General features: G+C 35.7%; 2 protein-coding genes across 2 annotated transcripts; both read right to left on the reverse strand.

The window, feature by feature from the left end:
• Nucleotides 1–5,709: 5,709 nt before the first annotated feature.
• On the reverse strand, nt 5,710–9,881 carry LOC133876503 (uncharacterized). The gene is made up of 5 exons (XM_062314792.1): nt 9,512–9,881; nt 8,608–8,674; nt 7,912–8,310; nt 6,545–6,888; nt 5,710–6,252 (listed from the first exon to the last, which is right to left on the reverse strand). Exons 1-5 carry the CDS (start codon nt 9,590–9,592, stop codon nt 6,037–6,039), a joined length of 1,107 nt encoding a protein of 368 aa, XP_062170776.1. The 5' UTR covers nt 9,593–9,881; the 3' UTR covers nt 5,710–6,036.
• Nucleotides 9,882–13,013: 3,132 nt separating this feature from the next.
• LOC133875849 (uncharacterized) lies at nt 13,014–19,376 on the reverse strand. The gene is made up of 5 exons (XM_062314096.1): nt 18,965–19,376; nt 18,196–18,261; nt 17,215–17,348; nt 14,296–14,736; nt 13,014–13,837 (listed from the first exon to the last, which is right to left on the reverse strand). The coding sequence occupies exons 2-5, from the start codon at nt 18,220–18,222 to the stop codon at nt 13,423–13,425; spliced, it is 1,017 nt and encodes a 338-aa protein (XP_062170080.1). The 5' UTR covers nt 18,223–18,261; nt 18,965–19,376; the 3' UTR covers nt 13,014–13,422.
• Between the last annotated feature and the right edge of the window lie 189 nt (nt 19,377–19,565).

Raw genomic sequence — 19,565 nt, forward strand, 5'->3', positions numbered from 1 at the left:
TGAGAGAGATCGAGACCCACTTGCTGAAGGGAATTCAAGAAGTGGTATTTTTCTCTAGGCTCTACTCTTGCTGTGAAGTTTAGGTTGGATATCAACCATATAAATAATAGATTTCCTGTACCTCCTCAAAAACAAACAAAAAAAGAAAAAAAAGAAAAAGAAAAAGAAAGATTCCCTATTATGCTAGCTACAGATAGAATTTTGTTTTAGAGTCTCCTAGAATTATCCCCTAAAATCAAGTTTGTTTGACTTGTAAGAGATCTGGTCAATTGAACTTCATGGAATGTCAACTAAATAGGTATAAACCCATTATGTTATTGAAATATTAGGATGCTCCACAGGAGCAGTAAGGATAATAATTGGGCACCCTATACTGTCAGCTTGGCTGAACAATTTCTTGATCTAGCAGCTTAATGGGCCAGCCAGTGGCAGTTTTTAAACCATTAAATAAAAAGATAAATGACCATACAATCAATGAACCTGATTTATGCTTCTTCTTTTTTTTAACTCCCCTTCAATCTGATGATAGCTAGACTGTTCAAATATTAATCTCCTCTTTCTTAACCTAAACCACCTAATTCCAAGTAAAATACAAGAAGAAAACAGAAGAGCTAAACAACTACAGTCATCACTTTTCCAGTAGTTACCAGCTGCATGATCAATTGCATGTGTTCAATACAGATGGATACAAGAGCATGTGAGGTTTGGTATAACACATACAAAGAATGCAGCATTGCCCCAATAAGCCTAGCTAATTAAATGTAGGGGGCAGAAAGAGAGAGAGAGATAGAGATAGCTTAACTTTAATGAAAGGATTCCTCCTAGAAAACAACCCAAACAAAAGAGGACAAAGAAGCTCACCTCAGTTGGATTTTCTATGATGTAGAATTGTGTCCTCTTAGCTTTCACTTCTTGCTTTATATTTCTTTCACCTTTGCGTAGTTTCTCAGGATTTAAGCAGAGGCAGCCACTATGGATGATAGCCCAACAAGGTTTGTCCCATCAACATCCCCGCAAGGAAACAAAGTATTTACCACCTGGACCATATGTTACCCAAGTGCTTACTGTTTACTATCCATATGCAATATGTTGTACTTTAGAAACATCTTCATGTGTGCAAATCCACATGTTCAGGATATGTCCACGTTCTACTTTTCTCCCATGCCATCAAATTCGATTTGTTAAATAACCATTTGACATTCTATCTTCATATTCTGCCTACATCTGCTGCAAGCCTGCAAGCTAGGCAGAAAAGGATGTATATCAAGAAAGACTCCTCTTCTTTTGATCATAGATGTTAGAATATATATGTTTTCCATATTACTGTAATCAAATCTATTACCATACTTATATTCTATCACCTCTACAGTTTTCCTATAAATATGAATGTTTGTATTGTAAACATTAATCAAGTTAATAAGAGCAAGATGTAGCTCTTAGGGCAATTAAATGTGGTGGACGTAGGAACCTAGTAATGTTATACACCACCCCATCACCTCAAAGTTTATATGGCGTGATCCTTCCAACCAAAAAAAAAAAAATTTCATGCACCAAATGCTATGGAGAACCATGCCACATACACTTTGCGGGATGGGCGGTGATCGATGTAAAGCATTAATACTCCGTAGAAAGTAGGAACCACCCCATAATTCTTTTATATTTTTTGTTTTCTCTCTCTCTTTGTTTTTGCTTTTCTTCTTCTATTTTATTATTATATATAAAATTCTACTACAGCAAAGAAGACATGTTAAATCATCTTATAAAACGTAATGTCATATATACAAACTCCATAAGACAAATAGATCATTCCATGGGAGCTTTTCCATCCTGAGTTTTATACTAAAACATTACCTACTCTGAAATTTAAAAGGAATTGAGGAGATGGTTAAGTTAAAAAAAATTAAATAACTAATTAAGAGTCAAAGGGCAATAATAATTCAAAGAAATGCAGCCAAAAGAGAAGGTACATGATTGAAGCCAGACATTGATCATGCATAATAAGAAGGCAATAATAATTCTGTTTTCTTTTTCTTTTTTCTCCTTAAAAGAAAAAAGGGGAATCATTTGTCTATATATATATATATGGTATAATGCTAATATCACTACCCAAGTGAAGGTACGTACTATATATATATATATGCTATATATTTTGAATTTTGTTGGAAAGGGACTAGTCTAGTCAGACAGTCTTAGAATTATTTAGTGCCAAATCCCAACCAATATTCGTTGATTATGTTATCTGCATATATATTGAGAGAGAGAGAGAATGTTGATCTGCCTTTTGATATATATGCTAGACAAATCATTTATTTATTTATTGATTTATTTCTAATTGAATAAAGAAAGAGTTTTTTTTTTTTGAAAGGGAATAGAGAAAGAGTTATTGGGGAGGAGACACATGCATCATTATTTTGTTTATATTAGATGTGGCTGAGATGTCTTTATTAATTGGCTTCATTTGTTAATTTTTTTTCTTTTTGCCTGATTTTTTTTTTTAAAAGTAAAAACAGTTTTAATTGCTATGTAAGTGTTTTATATTTTATGTTTTTTGCTAATTTTTTTAAAAATAAAATAAAATAAAATAAACAAACAAAACAAAAGAGAGCAAAAGAAGAAGAAGAAGAAATTCCAAACAAAATCAATTTGTTTTTGTACTCTTTTTGGAATATTATTTGTTAGTGCCTATATATTAATGAGCCTTTGACCACTAGAGAGAAAATGTCGGATAAAAGAACTAATAAAGCTTCGCCAGCCATCCTTAGACAACCACATATACGTACTTGTTTCATCTTCGTCTAAACAAGTAATTATGATAAATCTCAAATTTGTGGAGTGTTTGGATACTTAGAAAAAGGAAAATGAAAAGACATATATGCGTTTTGCGCTCGACTAACTCATGCTTTAATGTCTCGTCAGTATTTAAAAAATATTTATTGATGTGATGTCAATATATATATAAAAATTAGACTTAGTACCTATCAAAATAATTAGGCTTTGCCGCTCATTCATGCTTTGGCCCTATCGAATAAGAAAACTCAACTCGGTTCCGTCCCGTGTGATTGACCACCCAAACCGAGCCACAAGGGGTGGTAAGAGGTGGCGCCAACTAGGAGAGAATAAGAAGGGAATTAAATTAAGTTTAAAATCATTAATCATGTCTATTTAGTGACATGAGAAGGGGAATGTCAAATGCAATATATGGGAGTAGTTGCGGTAGGAGGGAGGAGTGGAGTAGTAAAGGCTAAAGCCGCAGTTGGCATGAGTTGGCAGTTGGGAGTCGGCAGTCCCCCACTCCCTTTTTTCTTCCCACGCGGGGTAATGAAATTTTAGTGAAAGTGCAATGCATTTTTATGATAAAAGGTCAAAAAGATGCACCCATTTCCTTCCTTATCTCCAGCTAGAGAGTCCCTTAGCCCAAATTCATATACATGCATTATGCATAGCATCAAAATTCAAGATGAGAGAGAGAGAGAGAGAGAGAGAGAGAGAGAGAGAGAGAGAGAGAGAGAGAGAGAGAGAGAGAGAGAGAGAGAGAGAGAGAGAGAGAGACTTTAGTACCAATATTTGTGACTGAGCTATCCAATTGTGTACTTAATTGTCCGAGTTACTAACCATCCAAACAATTTTATAGTGTTCTGGGTAGGTAGGGGCTGCCCGGGGCAAATGGGGGGCAAGTAGGTCTTACAGCTCCTTCTCTATAGATTGTTTGAATTGTTTGCAATGTGAACACCCCAAGTGCAGGAGATCTAGATCTCTTACAATTTCTTTAAAATTGTAGATTTTCAAATTATGTGAATTTAAGGCGTTTCATGCATCGAGCGACATGAAAAAATGCTATATATTAAAAATATGACATGTTAACAATAAGAATTGAGTATACTTTTATTATGTTCTTATATTTTATGTCGTATAAAAGCTTTGAGCAAAATAACTGTCTTTCAGTTTAGTAAAAAATAAGCATCTCTTCAAAAATGAAGAAAAACATTTTGGAATGATTTTGTTTTTGTTGCCTCAATAATATGTCATATTTTTAATATGTAGTATTTTTTACGTCATTTGATGTAAAAACCAGCTGGAATTCACATAATTTGAAAATCTAATTTTTTTTTGAAATTGTAGAAGATCCTAATCCCCCTCGAACTATCACTCAATTGTCAATCTCTCCCCAAAATACCAATTGTTTCAATGTCCCCCTCAAACTACCAAAACATGTCAACGTCCCCCTAAGACCAACAAAAAGACAAAAATGACCATAAATTTCTTTCAATAAGACAAAAATGTCTTTATAAATTTGAAAAAAAAAAATTAAAGAAAAAACAAATAAAAAAAAGAACGAAAAAGAAAAAAGAAAAAAGAAACAAAACAAAACAAACAAAAAAAAAACTGAATTTTTTAAAAAAAAAATAAAAAAGAAAAATAAAAACCCGTTTTTATTTTTTATTTTATTATTAATTTTTTTGTTTTTATTTTTGTATAACTTTATGTTTTTTTTTGTTTTCTTTTTTTTTTTTTTTTAAAAAAAATGATAATTATTTTATTAAAGGTATTTTTGTTATTAAGGGGGGATATTGACATTTTTCGATAATTTATAGAGGGAGATTGTCACAATTAGTAGTTTGCGGAACATTGATAATGCGATGGTAGTTTGAGGGGATTATGTGTACTTTTCACTTTTTTATTTTTATTTTTATTTTTTTTTGTTTTCCTTCTCTTCTAGGACAATTTTTTTTTTTTTTTTTCTTTTAAGGTAAGAAATAAACAAAGAACCAACAAACAAGAGCTAAGAAGATCTTTACCACTCTGGATGAGGATGGACAGGCGGAGCTACGAGAGATAAGAATGCATCCAATGTTGGGAGAAATCCTCCCATCAGTAGTGAGATTCGATTGATCGAGAACAAAGATTACAACGAGAGAATCACCTTCCAAAACGAAATATAATGAATGCACTTGTAGGACAGTAATTTGTCCAAAACATCACAAATACAAACTCTGAAAGCTCATGAGATGTCTCGCTCACATTTGCATTAAGAAAACCTCACATGCATCGTGGTTGTTAATTATATCACCATGCTTACATATCATAGTGCTTATCCATTATCAATATTGCTAATCAACATCCTACTTTTTTATACCACCTTGCCAAAATAGAAACCCCCACTTCTTGCCTTTGCACTAAAGAATCATCAACTCCATTGCTTCACGCAAAATGCAACTTTCTTTTTTTCTGTTGCTGTAGGAATTGCATTCACCAGTCAGTTTTGGCGTCTCCATGTCGTTGCCACAATGCTGTAACACTCAGCGTGCACCGTTATCTTTCACAAGTGTCATTTTCTGGTCCATTGCCGAACAGTTGAATTTTCATCTCTCCCAAAAAGGGACTTCAAAGCTCTTAGCAACAGAAAATATGAATTCTCCCAAATTTGTTGTTTGTTTAGAGCCCAGAAATTGAATTCAAAAGAGATTATGGTGATTCTTCATTCATTTGCAAAATGTTTAGTGCGGAATCAGATGCTTTGAGAGGAAAATGGAAAGCACCCACTGAACATAAATGTAGTACAACTACAATAACAGAGTCTAAAAGCACCAAAGTTCAAACAAAATACTCTGCTGGACAAAAATTTGTGACAAATGGATGGCAGAAAGAGCATAAATGTTCTTAGTTCTTACCAATGTTTTAACCATTCTAGATAGCTTTCAAAAACGCACATTTGTAGGGAAAATGGCCAATCTTTAGCGAAAATGATTTATATACAAGCAACAGTGGAATTCAGTGACCATAGAGAAATAGAGCACATAAATTTTTGCCAGTTCAACTCTCGGCTGCAATTATAATTTCATTAAAAATATCAACTACCTTTTAATTTCCTTTAGACATGTCAAATGCTTCAATACCCTTTTAATTTTGAGTTCCCAGCGGAGTATAACTAAACCACAAAAGAGTCGGACTCCACCAGATTTATTGAAGACCACCTGAAGCATTGTTCTCTATTAGGTGAGATGATTGTTTTACCCATTGTTTCCTGAAACTCATGTCTCACTGCACAGTCATGGCAGTAGAAGGGAAGAACCTCATGAGAAAGCTTGAGAGAGACCAAATGCAGATCACCCCAAGGAATTGAAGGACATTAAGAAGAGTACTTAGAGAGCTATTTATTGCCAAGTTGTGTGAGGTCATCTCAGCTCCTCTAACTGTAAATGACAGGGCTGTCACCAGTTGTGCTGCTCTATTCAGCTGGTGCAATCTATAAACCTGTTAGGCATAAAGAACCCCTTTACTTTATGGGCTTTCAAATGTTTAATGAAGAGTATTTTAAACCAAAAAGGAAAAAAAGGTTTGAAAGCCATTTGGTCAATACTTTACAGAGGCATGATTGCCTACTTGAAAGTAGATTAGAATATTTATTAAGAAAAAAAAAAAAAAAAAAAAAAAAGCATAACTGGAACATCCCAGAGTGGATCAAAATTTATTTTTTCTCCATCCTAAATACCCAAGGAAAGATGCTAAACAAAATTCGGTCAGCAATGAGACATGATTGTCGTACCTGAAAGATAATTGGAATAACAGACCATGAAGGTGACTTCTTATATCTTGCATACTGCTCAAATGCAAATTGGACAATAATACCAACCAGGTATGGAGCGAGAGTAGCAGACGCTGCAGGACCAGTCCAAGGCCAGACCAAGCCCATTGTCACCATAGGAATTATTAAACTAAGCACCAGGGAAGCTACAGAAGAGATTCGCTGTCCTATATGAGGAGCCAGGGTTCTGTGAGTGCCTGTAGCAGAATCAGGCTCAATAGGCCTCCTTATGCGGTCTATTAAAAGAAGAAATACAGCAACTCCACTGTAGAAAAGACCTTCTGTAAAGAACAATATGAGGAAATCTGCAGATGGAGATCATAGGGAAAGTTAATGAGAATGAAACGATTTGGACCTATTTGGTTGTGTTTCAGGAGTAATGCTACACTTTACACCCACGTCACACCGGCTGACATGACGTGTTTAAAGTGGCTTATACTTTTGTTTTTTTTAAGTAGTTGACATTGTGAGCCACTTAAAACACGTCATGTCAGCAGGTGCGACACGAATGTAATAAATGAGTGTGAAGAGTAGCATTATTCTTTTAGAAGACAAGTTTCAAAACCTGTTTTCAGAGAACAAAAAAAGAACTTACAAATGGCTAATTCTCTAGCATTTAAGTCCCAAAAGTTAGGCGACTGCCAATCCAATCCATTTTAAACCACATCCTACATTACCTTTAGAACTTTTACAACCATTCACACTACCTACATTACCTTGTTGATTATTGCTCTTTCCTTCTAGAAAATCTAGTGGACCATTACCAACTTTCAGTATGTCTGAAGTTTTCCGTCTATGTTGAATCATCTCTTTAATTAGTTTTCTCAAACAGCACCTTAAGACATTTAGCCACCATAGGACCATCACATACACCTAGTCACCTAGTCCTAAACAATTTGAATAATCTTTGGCTGGTATCACTTCCTTCACCAATAATTGCCAAGTATCATGTGTCCCCCATTTCGAAGCGAGTAGCATCAACTTTCACCGTCTATTGCACAGTGGAATATAACTGAAGATACAGGTCATCCAAACCCCTAAAGTGTACCTTGCCTGAAATCAATTAATAAAAGATACCTAGCAAGATCTACACACATTTCTGGAAGAAAACGAAGAAGCAAAATGACCACCGCCCCCCAAGCGGTTGGGGCTTCACCCAAAAAAAAAAATAAGAGAAAAAACAGAAACTTTTCATGTCCATACATATTGCTTTACTTGATTATTGATTTAAAGCTTGTTGACAAAAGTGAGATTCACATCAAAAATAAAAAATAAATAAATAAATAAAAAAGGGAAATCTCAAGACCAACATAAGAATGTGGGCTCACCTGTCAACAAAGAGTCCTCAAATACAGTGGAGAGTATTCTGCGCAAATAAAGTGAGGGGAAAATGAAAGAGGCTACAAGGACAGCCGGACCAATAAACCACAGTAGGCTGTTCTGACTCTTTTGTGGGTTGGATATAGGGAGTTCGTCCTCTCTTTTATATGGAGAATTATAAAATGAGATTAAACCTGGTTTTCCACCAGTTCCCACAAAATGGATATATGAGCTGCTTGCAGGAGAGACATCTTCAGCATTAGGACGATGATTTTCTTGCTCTGATGTATCTAGTTCGATCTCATCGTATTCTGTCTGTTCTTCAGAAATAGCACAGAGAACATTTTGACTCTTCGGGAACCTTCTAATAGAGTTCAGCTTTCCAGCTATGCACTGGCATGACTTGACTACAATACAGTTTTAGAGCAGAATTATTACTACTGTGGCACATTTCACAGAATCAATTAAAAAAAAAAAAAAAAACTTGGGCAATTATACTGAACCAGTGACTTAATTTATACTAGACAGGTGAAAAAAGGTCCGGCAGCTATAGTCAAATGGAGTCCATGAACTCCCGTGTTACTGTAATTTGTATTAGAGTTGCTCTCAGAACTTCAGGGATAAATAAGGATTTGTGCTACCTAGTTTGCAGCATAATGAAAATTGTAGAACTTAGAGAATTATCTAACAAATATGGAAGTTACCTTTAGCATATTTTAGCAGCTGAAAATCATGTTTTTGAATTTCATGAAATCCTCGCGATAAGCTCAACTGAACATCAAAATGAAGAAGTTATATAGAAGATCAATGTGTACAGGAGGCACTCTGACATTCATAGACTATATTAGAATCAAAAAGCAAGTCAAACAACAAATATTACTCAATAAAGAAGAAAACTTTTCTAACTAGCAATACCACTGAGCGGGACGCAACACAATTTCTAGTATGGCACTGTTAACCCTACATTACCTTAAACTAGTGACATGTAATGGAAAAAATCGATTTAATAAACTTTCAAACTATCAATCCATGTTTAATGTAATACAAACAATGTTGGGCTATAGAATTAACAAAAGAGAGATGGCTCCTGACAGAATCTTTGTCAAATATTGGGTCAGCAACACAATCCTCTCTTTTAAATGTAAGTTTGAATGCTAAAATCATATCAAATTATCACCATTTTCCCAGTAGCCACCCAAAATGACTTGTGAAAGAGAGAGGGGGGGGCGGGACTTGTAAGAATTCCCCAGTAATTGGTATAAGGTTCGGTACAGTTTTGAACAGAAATCAAGAAAACAGATTACGCATTACAACAGAGTCATAGTAACAATTCATTCTCTCTTACATGTAAAATATACCCAGCAGGCCAAATGGCAAATGTTACTTGACCAAAGCAACCTCAAAAGATACTTTCTTTTCTAACATTTCTAAAATCAATACGCAGAAAGGAAACACTAAGAATCAAATTCACCAACCAAAGTAAAACCTTTCAGCTATTGAAAAACCCTAAACCCTACTAACAGGTACCCATAACAAGACCATTCATTTTCTTGGAAAAAAATAAGAGTACAAATTTTCAGAGTAGCCAAACATGACTAAAATCATTACCCGGGAACTTCTCCTAGACTGGAAAGGAGTAGAAACAGAAGCAACCAAGCAAGAAAACGAAGAGCCAATTTTCAGATTCATATCTGAAAGCAATAAGAACCAGAACAGAGTCTATCACAGACTAAACCTCTCCATGTAGATGAGTTTTTAACGCGAGCCCATTTAAATTGGAGGATATTTACGAATACCCATATGGAAATTTTCTCGAGAAAAAAAAAAAAGAAAAAAAAAAAAAGGAAAATGAAAAATTCGGAGATTCTGAGACGTGGGTTTTGAGGGAGAGAGAGAGAGAGCAGCTTGTTTTGTTTCTTTCTATCGTGGGTTCAAGCGGGTTAAGGTTTTGTACAAGTCTCATTTCTGCGTCTTGTATGTCGTCTTGGCCTCCCACTTTACATTTTTTTGTTTTCATTTTTATTTTGTCTTTTCTTTCTTATTCTTTTTCTTTTTTCCTTTTTCTTTGTTTTATTATTTTAATTTTACTTGGGACTAAGAGTTTCCTCGCTAGTTACAATATCATAAATGATTGGAAAATTTTCTTTCATCCAAACAGTATTTATGAATTGAGTGACCGCTTCTTTAGCAATTCGACGTACAACTGAATTAGCATCCTGCTTCACATTAACCACTCGAGACGCTCAAAAAAAACTTCAAAATATTTCTTATGCCGTTCACAAAATGACCATATCTGCTTGCATTTGAGGAACCCTCATTAATCTCATTCACAACTTGCTGAAAATCGCCTTGGAGAATTATATCAAAAACACCCACATCCTTACACAGATTTGCAACAACCATACCAGCCCAAACTTTCGTCACTATAGGATCAGCAATGCTGCTTTGAGTAGTACTACAAGCCGCCACTACATGTCCCCCAAAATCTCAAATAACAGCCTGTTGGGGGCTTCTATTGAACAATCAACCCTTTTTTCTTTTTTTTCTTTTTATTTTTTTTTTTTAAAAAAAAAAAAAGAACCAGAACTTCCATCGATAACAAGCCCAAAAGCAAATACAACAGCCCGAAAGCTACAAATACACGCCCGTAGGCCCAAGGTAGTGAGTAGAGATACAAAATCCCTAACCACTAAGTTAGGAACAAATCTAGCTTAAAATAGTTACTTAAGCAACAAACTAAAATTACATGAACAAACAATTGAGTCTTCTCTTTACACTGAAGTACAACCCAACTAAAATGAGAGGGTCTGGTCTAGCTTACAAGCCACCTAAAATGCCCAAGTAATTTGCAGCCCATTACAAAGGTAAACTGTGAACAGAGACAGGAATGTACAAATACACAAACACATCTACCAGAAAAGTTAACCCAAGTCGGTAGTAGGGGCACTGTCATCGCCATTCGCCAGAGTTAGGCACGTGTATGACAAGCGCCGTCCCCGGAGCTACCAAACAACAGATCGGTCTCCCTGTCTCTGGGCACCACCTTTGCATGGTGAAAAAAGACGGAGCGTGACCATCACGCGCCAGTCATCGATAACCCACACGGCCGATGCAAACGACGGCAGGACCAGAAGACGACAGTGGACCCATCTAAGTGGCGCGTGTCTCTCAAAAGTCGATGGAAAAACACAGATCTGGCATCAAAAAATAGAGGAAAAGATGAAGTTCGGCCAAAACACTCCACTGGTGACATGAACGATAACAACGACTCCCCATTGAACATCTCAAAATGAACCTCTTGTTAGAGAACGAGAAGAAGAAAAAACCAACACAAAAGCTCCAAAGCCCTATAAAGACTCGAAAAAAGGACAGTCACCATCGGATCAATAGGGGGGAAACAAAAACTCCACAGTCCTAATGGCTGTGAGAAATCTACATCTACTGGTATACACCATAGAGGAGCAAAAAACACTGCATAGCCCTAGAAGGACTAGGAGGCACCACCACCGGGAGAGGCTCCCCGGCGAAAATCAACCCCTGAAAAAGACTCTCTCTCTCTAAAAAATGAGAGCTTCTCTCTCCTAAGTTTCGCTCTAAAAAAGTGCACTATTGAGCAATCAACCTATTCATTCTGATATAGACACGTGGCTGAAAAAAATAATAATAAATAACAGAGAAGAAAAATATAAAGAGAAAAACGAATCCTCTTCTCTTCCGACGCTTTATTCACATAAAAAGGCACAACTTTTGGAACATATTTATTGATCATAAACCCTTCATCATTTTCAGATATATTACTCGTAAATAACTTCATCTTGTCAGATATGAAACAATGGATAATGAAGCAAAAAGGGGCAGCTAATAGGCAATTAGGTGTATGGAACTTCTTGGCCACCAAAACACCACTAAAAAGCAAGCCATATCCGCTCTGTCCATGCCTTCAAAGTATCACTACTTTTTTAAATTGTGTTACATATACTTTTAAGTGTTCACCCTTTGACGTTACAGTAAAAATTATTATTAGATAAAATAACAAATGAAAATATAATCACATCTAATGGTGATTGGAGTGTTACACACTCAAGTATCAAATGCTCACTCCGTGACATAGCAGTAAAAATCACCATTAGATAGGGGTGTGCACAAGGCGGGATGAATTTTTGCCCTTTTTGCCCCCGCCCTGTACCCCTGCAGGTCCCTAAAATCGCACCCGCGAATCGCACAAAAAATAGAGAATCCGTGAAGTGCGGGGTGATGCTGAGTGAGGGTTGCGGGTTGTGCGGGGCGGGGCGGATTCAATACCTAGATTTAGAAACATGCCAAATTTTCTCAGGAACCAAACAAAGCATAGAGAAATCACAAACTAATCAACGATTTTCGCAGCAATCAAACACAATACAGAAAAGAGGCAAAAAGAAAAGCCGAAAAGAGAAATAATTCTTACAGCAGAGTAGAAGAGCAGCTCAAGACAAAATCATCAGAGATGGCTTCTTCCATGTTGTGAACCTCTACCACCACCAAATCCAGACGATTTTTGCCCTCTTTTGTTAAAGGACTCACAGTCGTCCCGGCTGAAGAAGAATAAGGGAAAACAGAAGAGCTCCATAGCTAGGAGTAACTGGGTAAGAAAAACCAGTTGGACGACAAGGGAGAAAACTCTAGAACAATGAAGAGAAGAGGAAGAGGACATGCAGGCTGCGGCACTAGGAAGAAAAGAAATGCAAAAATAAAGAGGAGGTGCGGCATTCTAGGGTTAAGTGGGGTAGGGTTTTTTTTTTTTTTTTTCCTTTATGCAGGGCAGGTCGGGTTCCCAATTTTTTTAAAAACCAGAACCCGCAACCCACCCCATGCGGTTCTCTCAGTTTTGGACCTATAACTGCACAAAAAACCAGAAATCTGGTGTTTCACAAGGTGGGAGCTTCGAATCAGGTTGGGTAGTTGCGGTTTTGCACGGCCTTAACATTAGATGAAATAAGAAATGAAAGTACAATCAGCATCACATTATGATTTCCACTGCCAAGGAGTATGTGTAGCATTTTTCCTATTTTCACACACACACACATAGAGAGAGAGAGAGAGAGAGAGAGAGAGAGAGAGAGAGAGAATGGGATGGAGAAGTTTTGATCAAGCATATGACTAAGTGAAGAATGATTCCCAATTCCCAAATACAGCAGAAAAGGGAAAGAACAAAAATGAAACACCCAAAACCCATTAAGGAATCAGTACTGGGATTTGAAATTTCCATCTACCTCAAGAAAATAAGCATTAACTGAATACCAAAAAAAAAAAAAAAAAATTAATAGGGACCTCATCCAAGAATAAGAGCACGGCCTTATCAGAGTTACAGAAATCGATCAACCTGTTCTGATCCTCAACTTGCATGAGACAACCCAGTCTAAAATGGTGTTGGCCAGATCTGTCTCAAAAATCTCAACGTTTTAGGACATCATCAGAGGCAACTCTGATTTGAGCCCTTTCCCCTCGCTGAAAAACTTTTCTCAAAAGTACAATTCCAATACTTAAAGGAGATTAGCCCTCTTTAGGAACCTGATTGTCCGGCAGTAATATGGCCATATTGATTCCACATAATCAAGATACCACTCCACTATCCGCTCTTGCAATTCTTTCATCCTTCTTCTTGATAGTTCTTTGTAGTCTAAGTTCTTTACGTTCACAACTGGTTGCCAGACACGAGCTAGTACATCTTCTTTAAGCTTCCCACATGCAACATAGCTATAGGCGACCATGCAGTAAGTGGGCAAATTCTTGATTACTTTAACAGTCATCTTGAAGCTGAAGACATAGAGCGCAAACACCCACCGAAGCATCTTGATGTAGAGAGCTATAATAAGGGGCCCAAAAATCCACAACGGAGTCAACTCTTTTGAAACTTCCACCCCATAAATCACATTAACTGCCAGGTACAAAGGGATGCTGCAGATCAAGCAGAGCATATTAGAAGCAACAAAGATGTATGTAACGTTATTGCATTGTCATCCATGTAACTTGTCAAAATAATATGACACATTAAAAGCACATCAAGAGTTGCCCCAAGTTAGATAATGCCAAAAGACTAAACTATGATACTACAAGCTTAAGTTTATGATCAAGATACCATTAGTAATGAAACTTAAGAATTTTAGATTTTAATAACAATGAATTCAACACAAGTAGCGTACTGTATGAGTGTATGGGTAACGACAAAATCGAAAATGGTGGAAAATCTTTGGAGAACTGACAAATTTGACAGCTAAACACATGCCCATGCCCAACACCCATACACGAATCCAAGTAAGACAGAATTATATCATGGATAACAGAAATCCTCACAAGTCATGCAGACCAATAGAAGAGAGAGAGAGAGAGAGGCAGACAAAAACCACTGAACTTACAATATCAGTAAGGGTATCTTTACTGTTGCATCCAGACCCAGAAAGTAGCACCAAGCCGCCTTTAGAATCTCACCTCTTTCCTTTTTTTGAGTACCATGTTGAGTTTCTGACATCTCCCTTAAAGGTGGTTCTCCTGCCAAAACTCCATCCTCTACTTGATTTGGTGATTGTGTGCGCAACATGGTCAGCCATTTCTTGAATAATTTATGAATAGCAGGGGAGGATACAATGCTCTCATTTGCTTCGGAGGTATAAGAAAGTGGGATGTCATTTGCCTTTGGTGATTCCACTACGGTATCCTCACTCTCTTTTAGTTTAACAGAATTCTTTGGAACCTTTGATCCACTTGCTCTGCCTGCAGATTCATCATTTTGGGCACTGCCTTTGAAAGCTGAAATTCTCAAAGGTTTAGGCTTTCCACGATGGCAAAGTGCCCCTACACTGTGGAAACAAGTTTTCTGAATTTATATAACAAAGATAAATGAAAAATGTATGTGTGGGTGTGATCACACCTGCATATATGTGTGAAAGAATTCCAAGGATGCAAGCAAGTAGCAGTGACAAAGTTTAACTGCTAGAAAACCACAGAAATAAAAAATAAAATAATAATAATAATAATAATAATAAAATTAAAAAATTAAAAAATTAAAAATTAAAAATTAAATTTTTTTTTAAAAAAAAAAAAACAGAAAAAAATACATTACAATAATTCAAAAAGCATCTGGATGTCCAGTGAAAATTAAAAGGAGACTTCTTTCACCCTCCGCATTTTTGAATTTCAAGATTATCTATCCTCGAAATAGAATTGTATTGTAAAACCTATGCACGCTAGAAGACTTAGCAATACTAATATAATGCAAAAATGCAAATTTTCTTGATATCCTAAAACAAACATAGATGATAAATTGGAAACAATTCTCATGCATGATGCCACAAATAACTTAACAGATCGAACTTAAATATTAAGGAAAAACACAGTGGGATTATTCAAATTACATGGACTATCCAAAAATCACTTAAAAGAAGTTAAATCTAATGATGAGAGAGAGAAATGGTTAACAAACCAACCACCCACCAAGCATCTGTATATAAAAAAATTTCAACAGATCCTTTTTCTTCGAAAAGCCAAACAGACATCACTCAAAACATGGAGAGTGCACAAGAATCTCTTATCCATATGTACAACCAGATCATGGAAGAACTGACTATCTGCATCCTGGACAAGACACAAGATGCAAGAAAAGTGAGGACTCGTGACTCATTTCAATTACAACCGTACCAAAAAGCCTGTTTATTTTCTTGGATATCAGTTCACAGTAGCTTTAAGTCTAATGATACTTAATTCTTTACAACCATGTCAGAGATCTCCTCCAAAAAATTACTCTTTTACAAATCCTTTTAATGATTATCTCTCTTATTACTTACAGTTTCATCAGAAAGACTTTTTATTTATATAAATCAGAATATATAAAAAAAAAAAAAATTAAAAAAAATTAAAAAAAAAAATTAAAAAAAAAAAAAAAAAAAGATGTCCAGTATTCAGTCATGTTGATAGAAATTAAGACTATATCATCAAAAATGAATTTGTAATTTTCATGTGTTACCGTCTCTTAACCAATCAGAGGTGTGTTACTGTCTCTTAATCAATCAAAGGTAGCATGGAAGATCCATGCAATTATAAACAAGATTAGTAATTATTATCTAGTACCTAATTTTTCCTTTTTATGTGGGCTTCCAATCTTCTAATATTTTTAGACAAGTGGTGTAACGACCCTGAAAAAAGCGCTAGCCATATCTGCGCTATTACCCCAAAAAGACTAGTCAATTTGAAACTTTCCTAAAATCCTTTATAAAGCCCAGTTTCACCTACTAACTAGGCAATGTGGAACTTTGTACCCATGAGCACCTTTATAAACCACTCACTTTATATGAGCTAATCATCTCTTCCCAATATGGGACCGGAGTGTTACAAACTCCCCCCCTTAAACCCTTGACGTCCTCGTCAGGGTCACGCCATGTAATGCTCCAGTACCACATGACCAGACGTTATTAGGTAGCTTTGATACCATTTCTAACGACCCTGGGAAAGGCGCTAACCACATTGCGTTATCACCCCAAAATGACTAATCAATTTGAAGCTTTCCTAAAATCTCATGTAAAGCCCAGTTTTACTTAATAACTAGGCAATGTGAGACTTGTACCCATAAGTATCTTTATAAACCTCTCACTCTATGTGAGCTATTCATTTCTTCCCAATATGAGACCGAGGTCTTACAAGTGGCATGCTAAATCTAAGCTGCAACATTCAACTTCATGAACCACACTACCTGTCCAAAATTCAACTTAATGTAAAATGAAGTGTTTTGCTTCCTCCAAAAACAGCCTGTCTCTTGAAAGTACATATTATCCTTGATAGCTAATAAGAACTTCTAGGTCAACAAAATGGCAAGCAAAAGAAACTCTAAAAATATAATAATAATGCATATATTTTTACATCTATAATCAACAAGTTAATGTTGTTGTCAAGTTTCAAGCATTCTCATACATATATTTCATATGCCTTAACGTTTAGATTCTTTCAAAAACCAATGCCTTTATTAGCTCAACTAAGGTCCCCAGAGTTGCCCCTTGCAACTTGTATTATTAACCTTTAGCATCCTGAACTGGTAAGACAAACTCATGTATCTTGTTTCTTAGCCTTGTGGAATTCAGGATGTGGTTGCAGGAGCGAGCCCTTATCTAAATAACAGAAAGTATGCATATTTCAATAAATCCATTAACTGTTAAATGTGAAAACCTAAACATTAGCAATTTGAACAGACTGATTACTTAAACCAACATACAAGCAGTGGCATTCAATTATACTGGGTTTATATACAAAAATGGCCGCAACAAGGACTTAAGAAGGAAAATTCTCACCTCAAACTAACATTGCGCTTTAATAAAATATGCCTATCTGCTTTCCCAATCACGTGAAATTTTGTTACATACTGCTTCAACTTTATATCTTTGCTCCATGATAAAGGTCTTGAGGGAAATATAGCATAAGAACCCTGAAATACATAACCACGTCACATGTTTTCAGAGGATTTAACTAACATCAGATGGACATAGACAGAAAGTTAGAAGTCACCACAGTATTGACAAGATGGGCTTACTCCAGATATCTTGGCACATATGGGAAATGACACAAGCACATATATGAGAAAATTTTTTGCACGTGATCAGTAACTTTTCTATGTTCTATGAATTAGTTTTGATCTCTGTTAAAAAAATAAAACACATGCATTGCTGCCTCAATTCTACTTATATTCTAAGATTTAAATACTTCCCAGCATTGCAACCAGGGCAAGAACTGATAACTGATCAAAGCGCAAGGCATCACCACCGACTTAGGGATTTATATGCTCAGCATAATAATCAAACTACAAACTAGAAAGAAAAAAACAAATCATGACTATAAAAATTTACTAAGTGAATAAATCTACTTTATTAAACTTTCATTAAAGTATAACAGAATTACAGGTGTATCACAAAAAAAATCAATTGACTGATGCAGCTTTTTCTACATGCCCAACATAAACATTGTTCGCCCTCAAAATTAGAACCGAGCAAAACTGGTCCTATCTCCATTTGACCTGCAATCTACCGTTCTTTCAAACAATACAACATTCTTGGGCTGCTCAAACTGGTTCTTTTCCAAAACATAAATTTAGAATATAAGAATAGAAAATTCATGTACATGCAGGATTTAAGAAATCTACGTAAATAAATATAGGTTACGTCGTGAAAGAGTGGTACTAATGTGGCACTTAACCTCATATAACTTTGACTCTTGACTCTGTTTCTCAAAGCCTATATAAATATATAGATGTGGTCGTCAAGGTTTTCTTAAATTACCTGCATTTGGTGGGTTACCAACGCCATTGTCTCACCCTCAACCACCAATCATTTCTTTAGCAGGGCCTAGTTCAAGAAAAAACCACACAGTAAACATGCATTTATCCATCGAGATAATATAACAGCCAATTCAAAGTCCCAAAAACATAACACGATCTACCAAGCTACTAGGAGAACAAAAAATGGCTTATATACAAGACACGAAAACTTAACCATGTTCACCATAAAAAAAATAACCCATTTCAATATTACTATACTAGTAAGTTTTTACAGAAGAATTCACACTAACCCATCTAAATATTACTCAAAATCAAAGAATTATTGAAAACCACTTATGCTAAAATCTGCAACAACGTAATAAACTTTCAGTCAGCAAAACCCATGGAATGCCAACTTTGACACGGAAACAAAACAACCTCTCGAAGACCCAACAAGAATTTTTGTAGCAACAAAGCAAGAGGAATATGCAATTGCCAACTATACAATCAGAAACTAAAGCGGAGCTTTCCATTTTCTTAGGAAAGGAAAAAGAAAAAAGAAAAACCCAAAAATGTAACACTTCAAATTCTGTTTCCTTCCCTTTTTCCTCAATTTTCTAGGCAAACAAACATAATAAAATACATTCCCAGGAAAAAATTTGCTGTTACAAACACAGAAAGCAAACCCCCCAAGATAAAACGAAAACCAAAAACGGGTTCCAACAAAATAAACTTAAATTCCATAAATTGAACTTCACAATGACCAAAAAAGAATGTAAATTTACACTAACCTGTGCGCCTGAATTCATGAGCTCCGCAAACCCAAATCTATTTTCTTTTCGGGTGCTCAAAAACAAAAATTGTTACAATTTTGGTAAGAATAACAAACCCTCTTATCTTATTCCCTAATTGAAGTTCTACGTAGAGAATAAATAGGATAGAGAGAAAAAATGAAAAAAGGGATAGGCTTTTTGGGTGATTGATTGAATTTAGGGATTTTATAGGGAGCTTTTTTTCACAGTGGATATGATGATGAAGCACCAAAAAACACCAGCGGTTAAAGGTTAAGAAATAGGGATTTTATAGGGAGCTTCTTTTTTTTTACAGTGGATAATTGATGAATGAAGCACCAGAAATCACCAGCGGGTAAGGTTAAGAAAGGCGGTTGGTAAAAAATAAAAAATTAAAATAACAATTAAAATGAAAAAAGAATTGGTGGCCTACTGGCCTTTATGAAATCACCCGTTTTGATGTAGAGAAATATTGAGATAACTTTAGAGAGTTAAAGGACGTGTTGGGTCGGGCCTGGTGGGCTTTGTTGGGGTTTGATACTTTGATATACCTCCCTTCTTCTTTTTTGTCCTTCTTTTTTTATTATTTTTATTTTTTATT

The sequence above is a fragment of the Alnus glutinosa genome, chromosome 8 (assembly GCF_958979055.1).
Source record: "Alnus glutinosa chromosome 8, dhAlnGlut1.1, whole genome shotgun sequence".
NCBI classification, from domain to species: domain Eukaryota; kingdom Viridiplantae; phylum Streptophyta; class Magnoliopsida; order Fagales; family Betulaceae; genus Alnus; species Alnus glutinosa.

Coding starts and splice junctions, on each gene's coding strand:
- LOC133875849 (XM_062314096.1), bottom strand. CDS start 18,222: ATGGCGTTGGTAACCCACCAAATGCAG. Junction 17,349..18,195: donor TGGTAACCCACCAAATGCAG/GTAATTTAAGAA, acceptor TATGTATTTCAG/GGTTCTTATGCTATATTTCC. Junction 13,838..14,295: donor AAGATACCCTTACTGATATT/GTAAGTTCAGTG, acceptor CTTGATCTGCAG/CATCCCTTTGTACCTGGCAG.
- LOC133876503 (XM_062314792.1), bottom strand. CDS start 9,592: ATGAATCTGAAAATTGGCTCTTCGTTTTCTTGCTTGGTTGCTTCTGTT. Junction 8,311..8,607: donor GCTGCTAAAATATGCTAAAG/GTAACTTCCATA, acceptor ACTGTATTGTAG/TCAAGTCATGCCAGTGCATA. Junction 6,253..6,544: donor TTATTCCAATTATCTTTCAG/GTACGACAATCA, acceptor TATGCCTAACAG/GTTTATAGATTGCACCAGCT.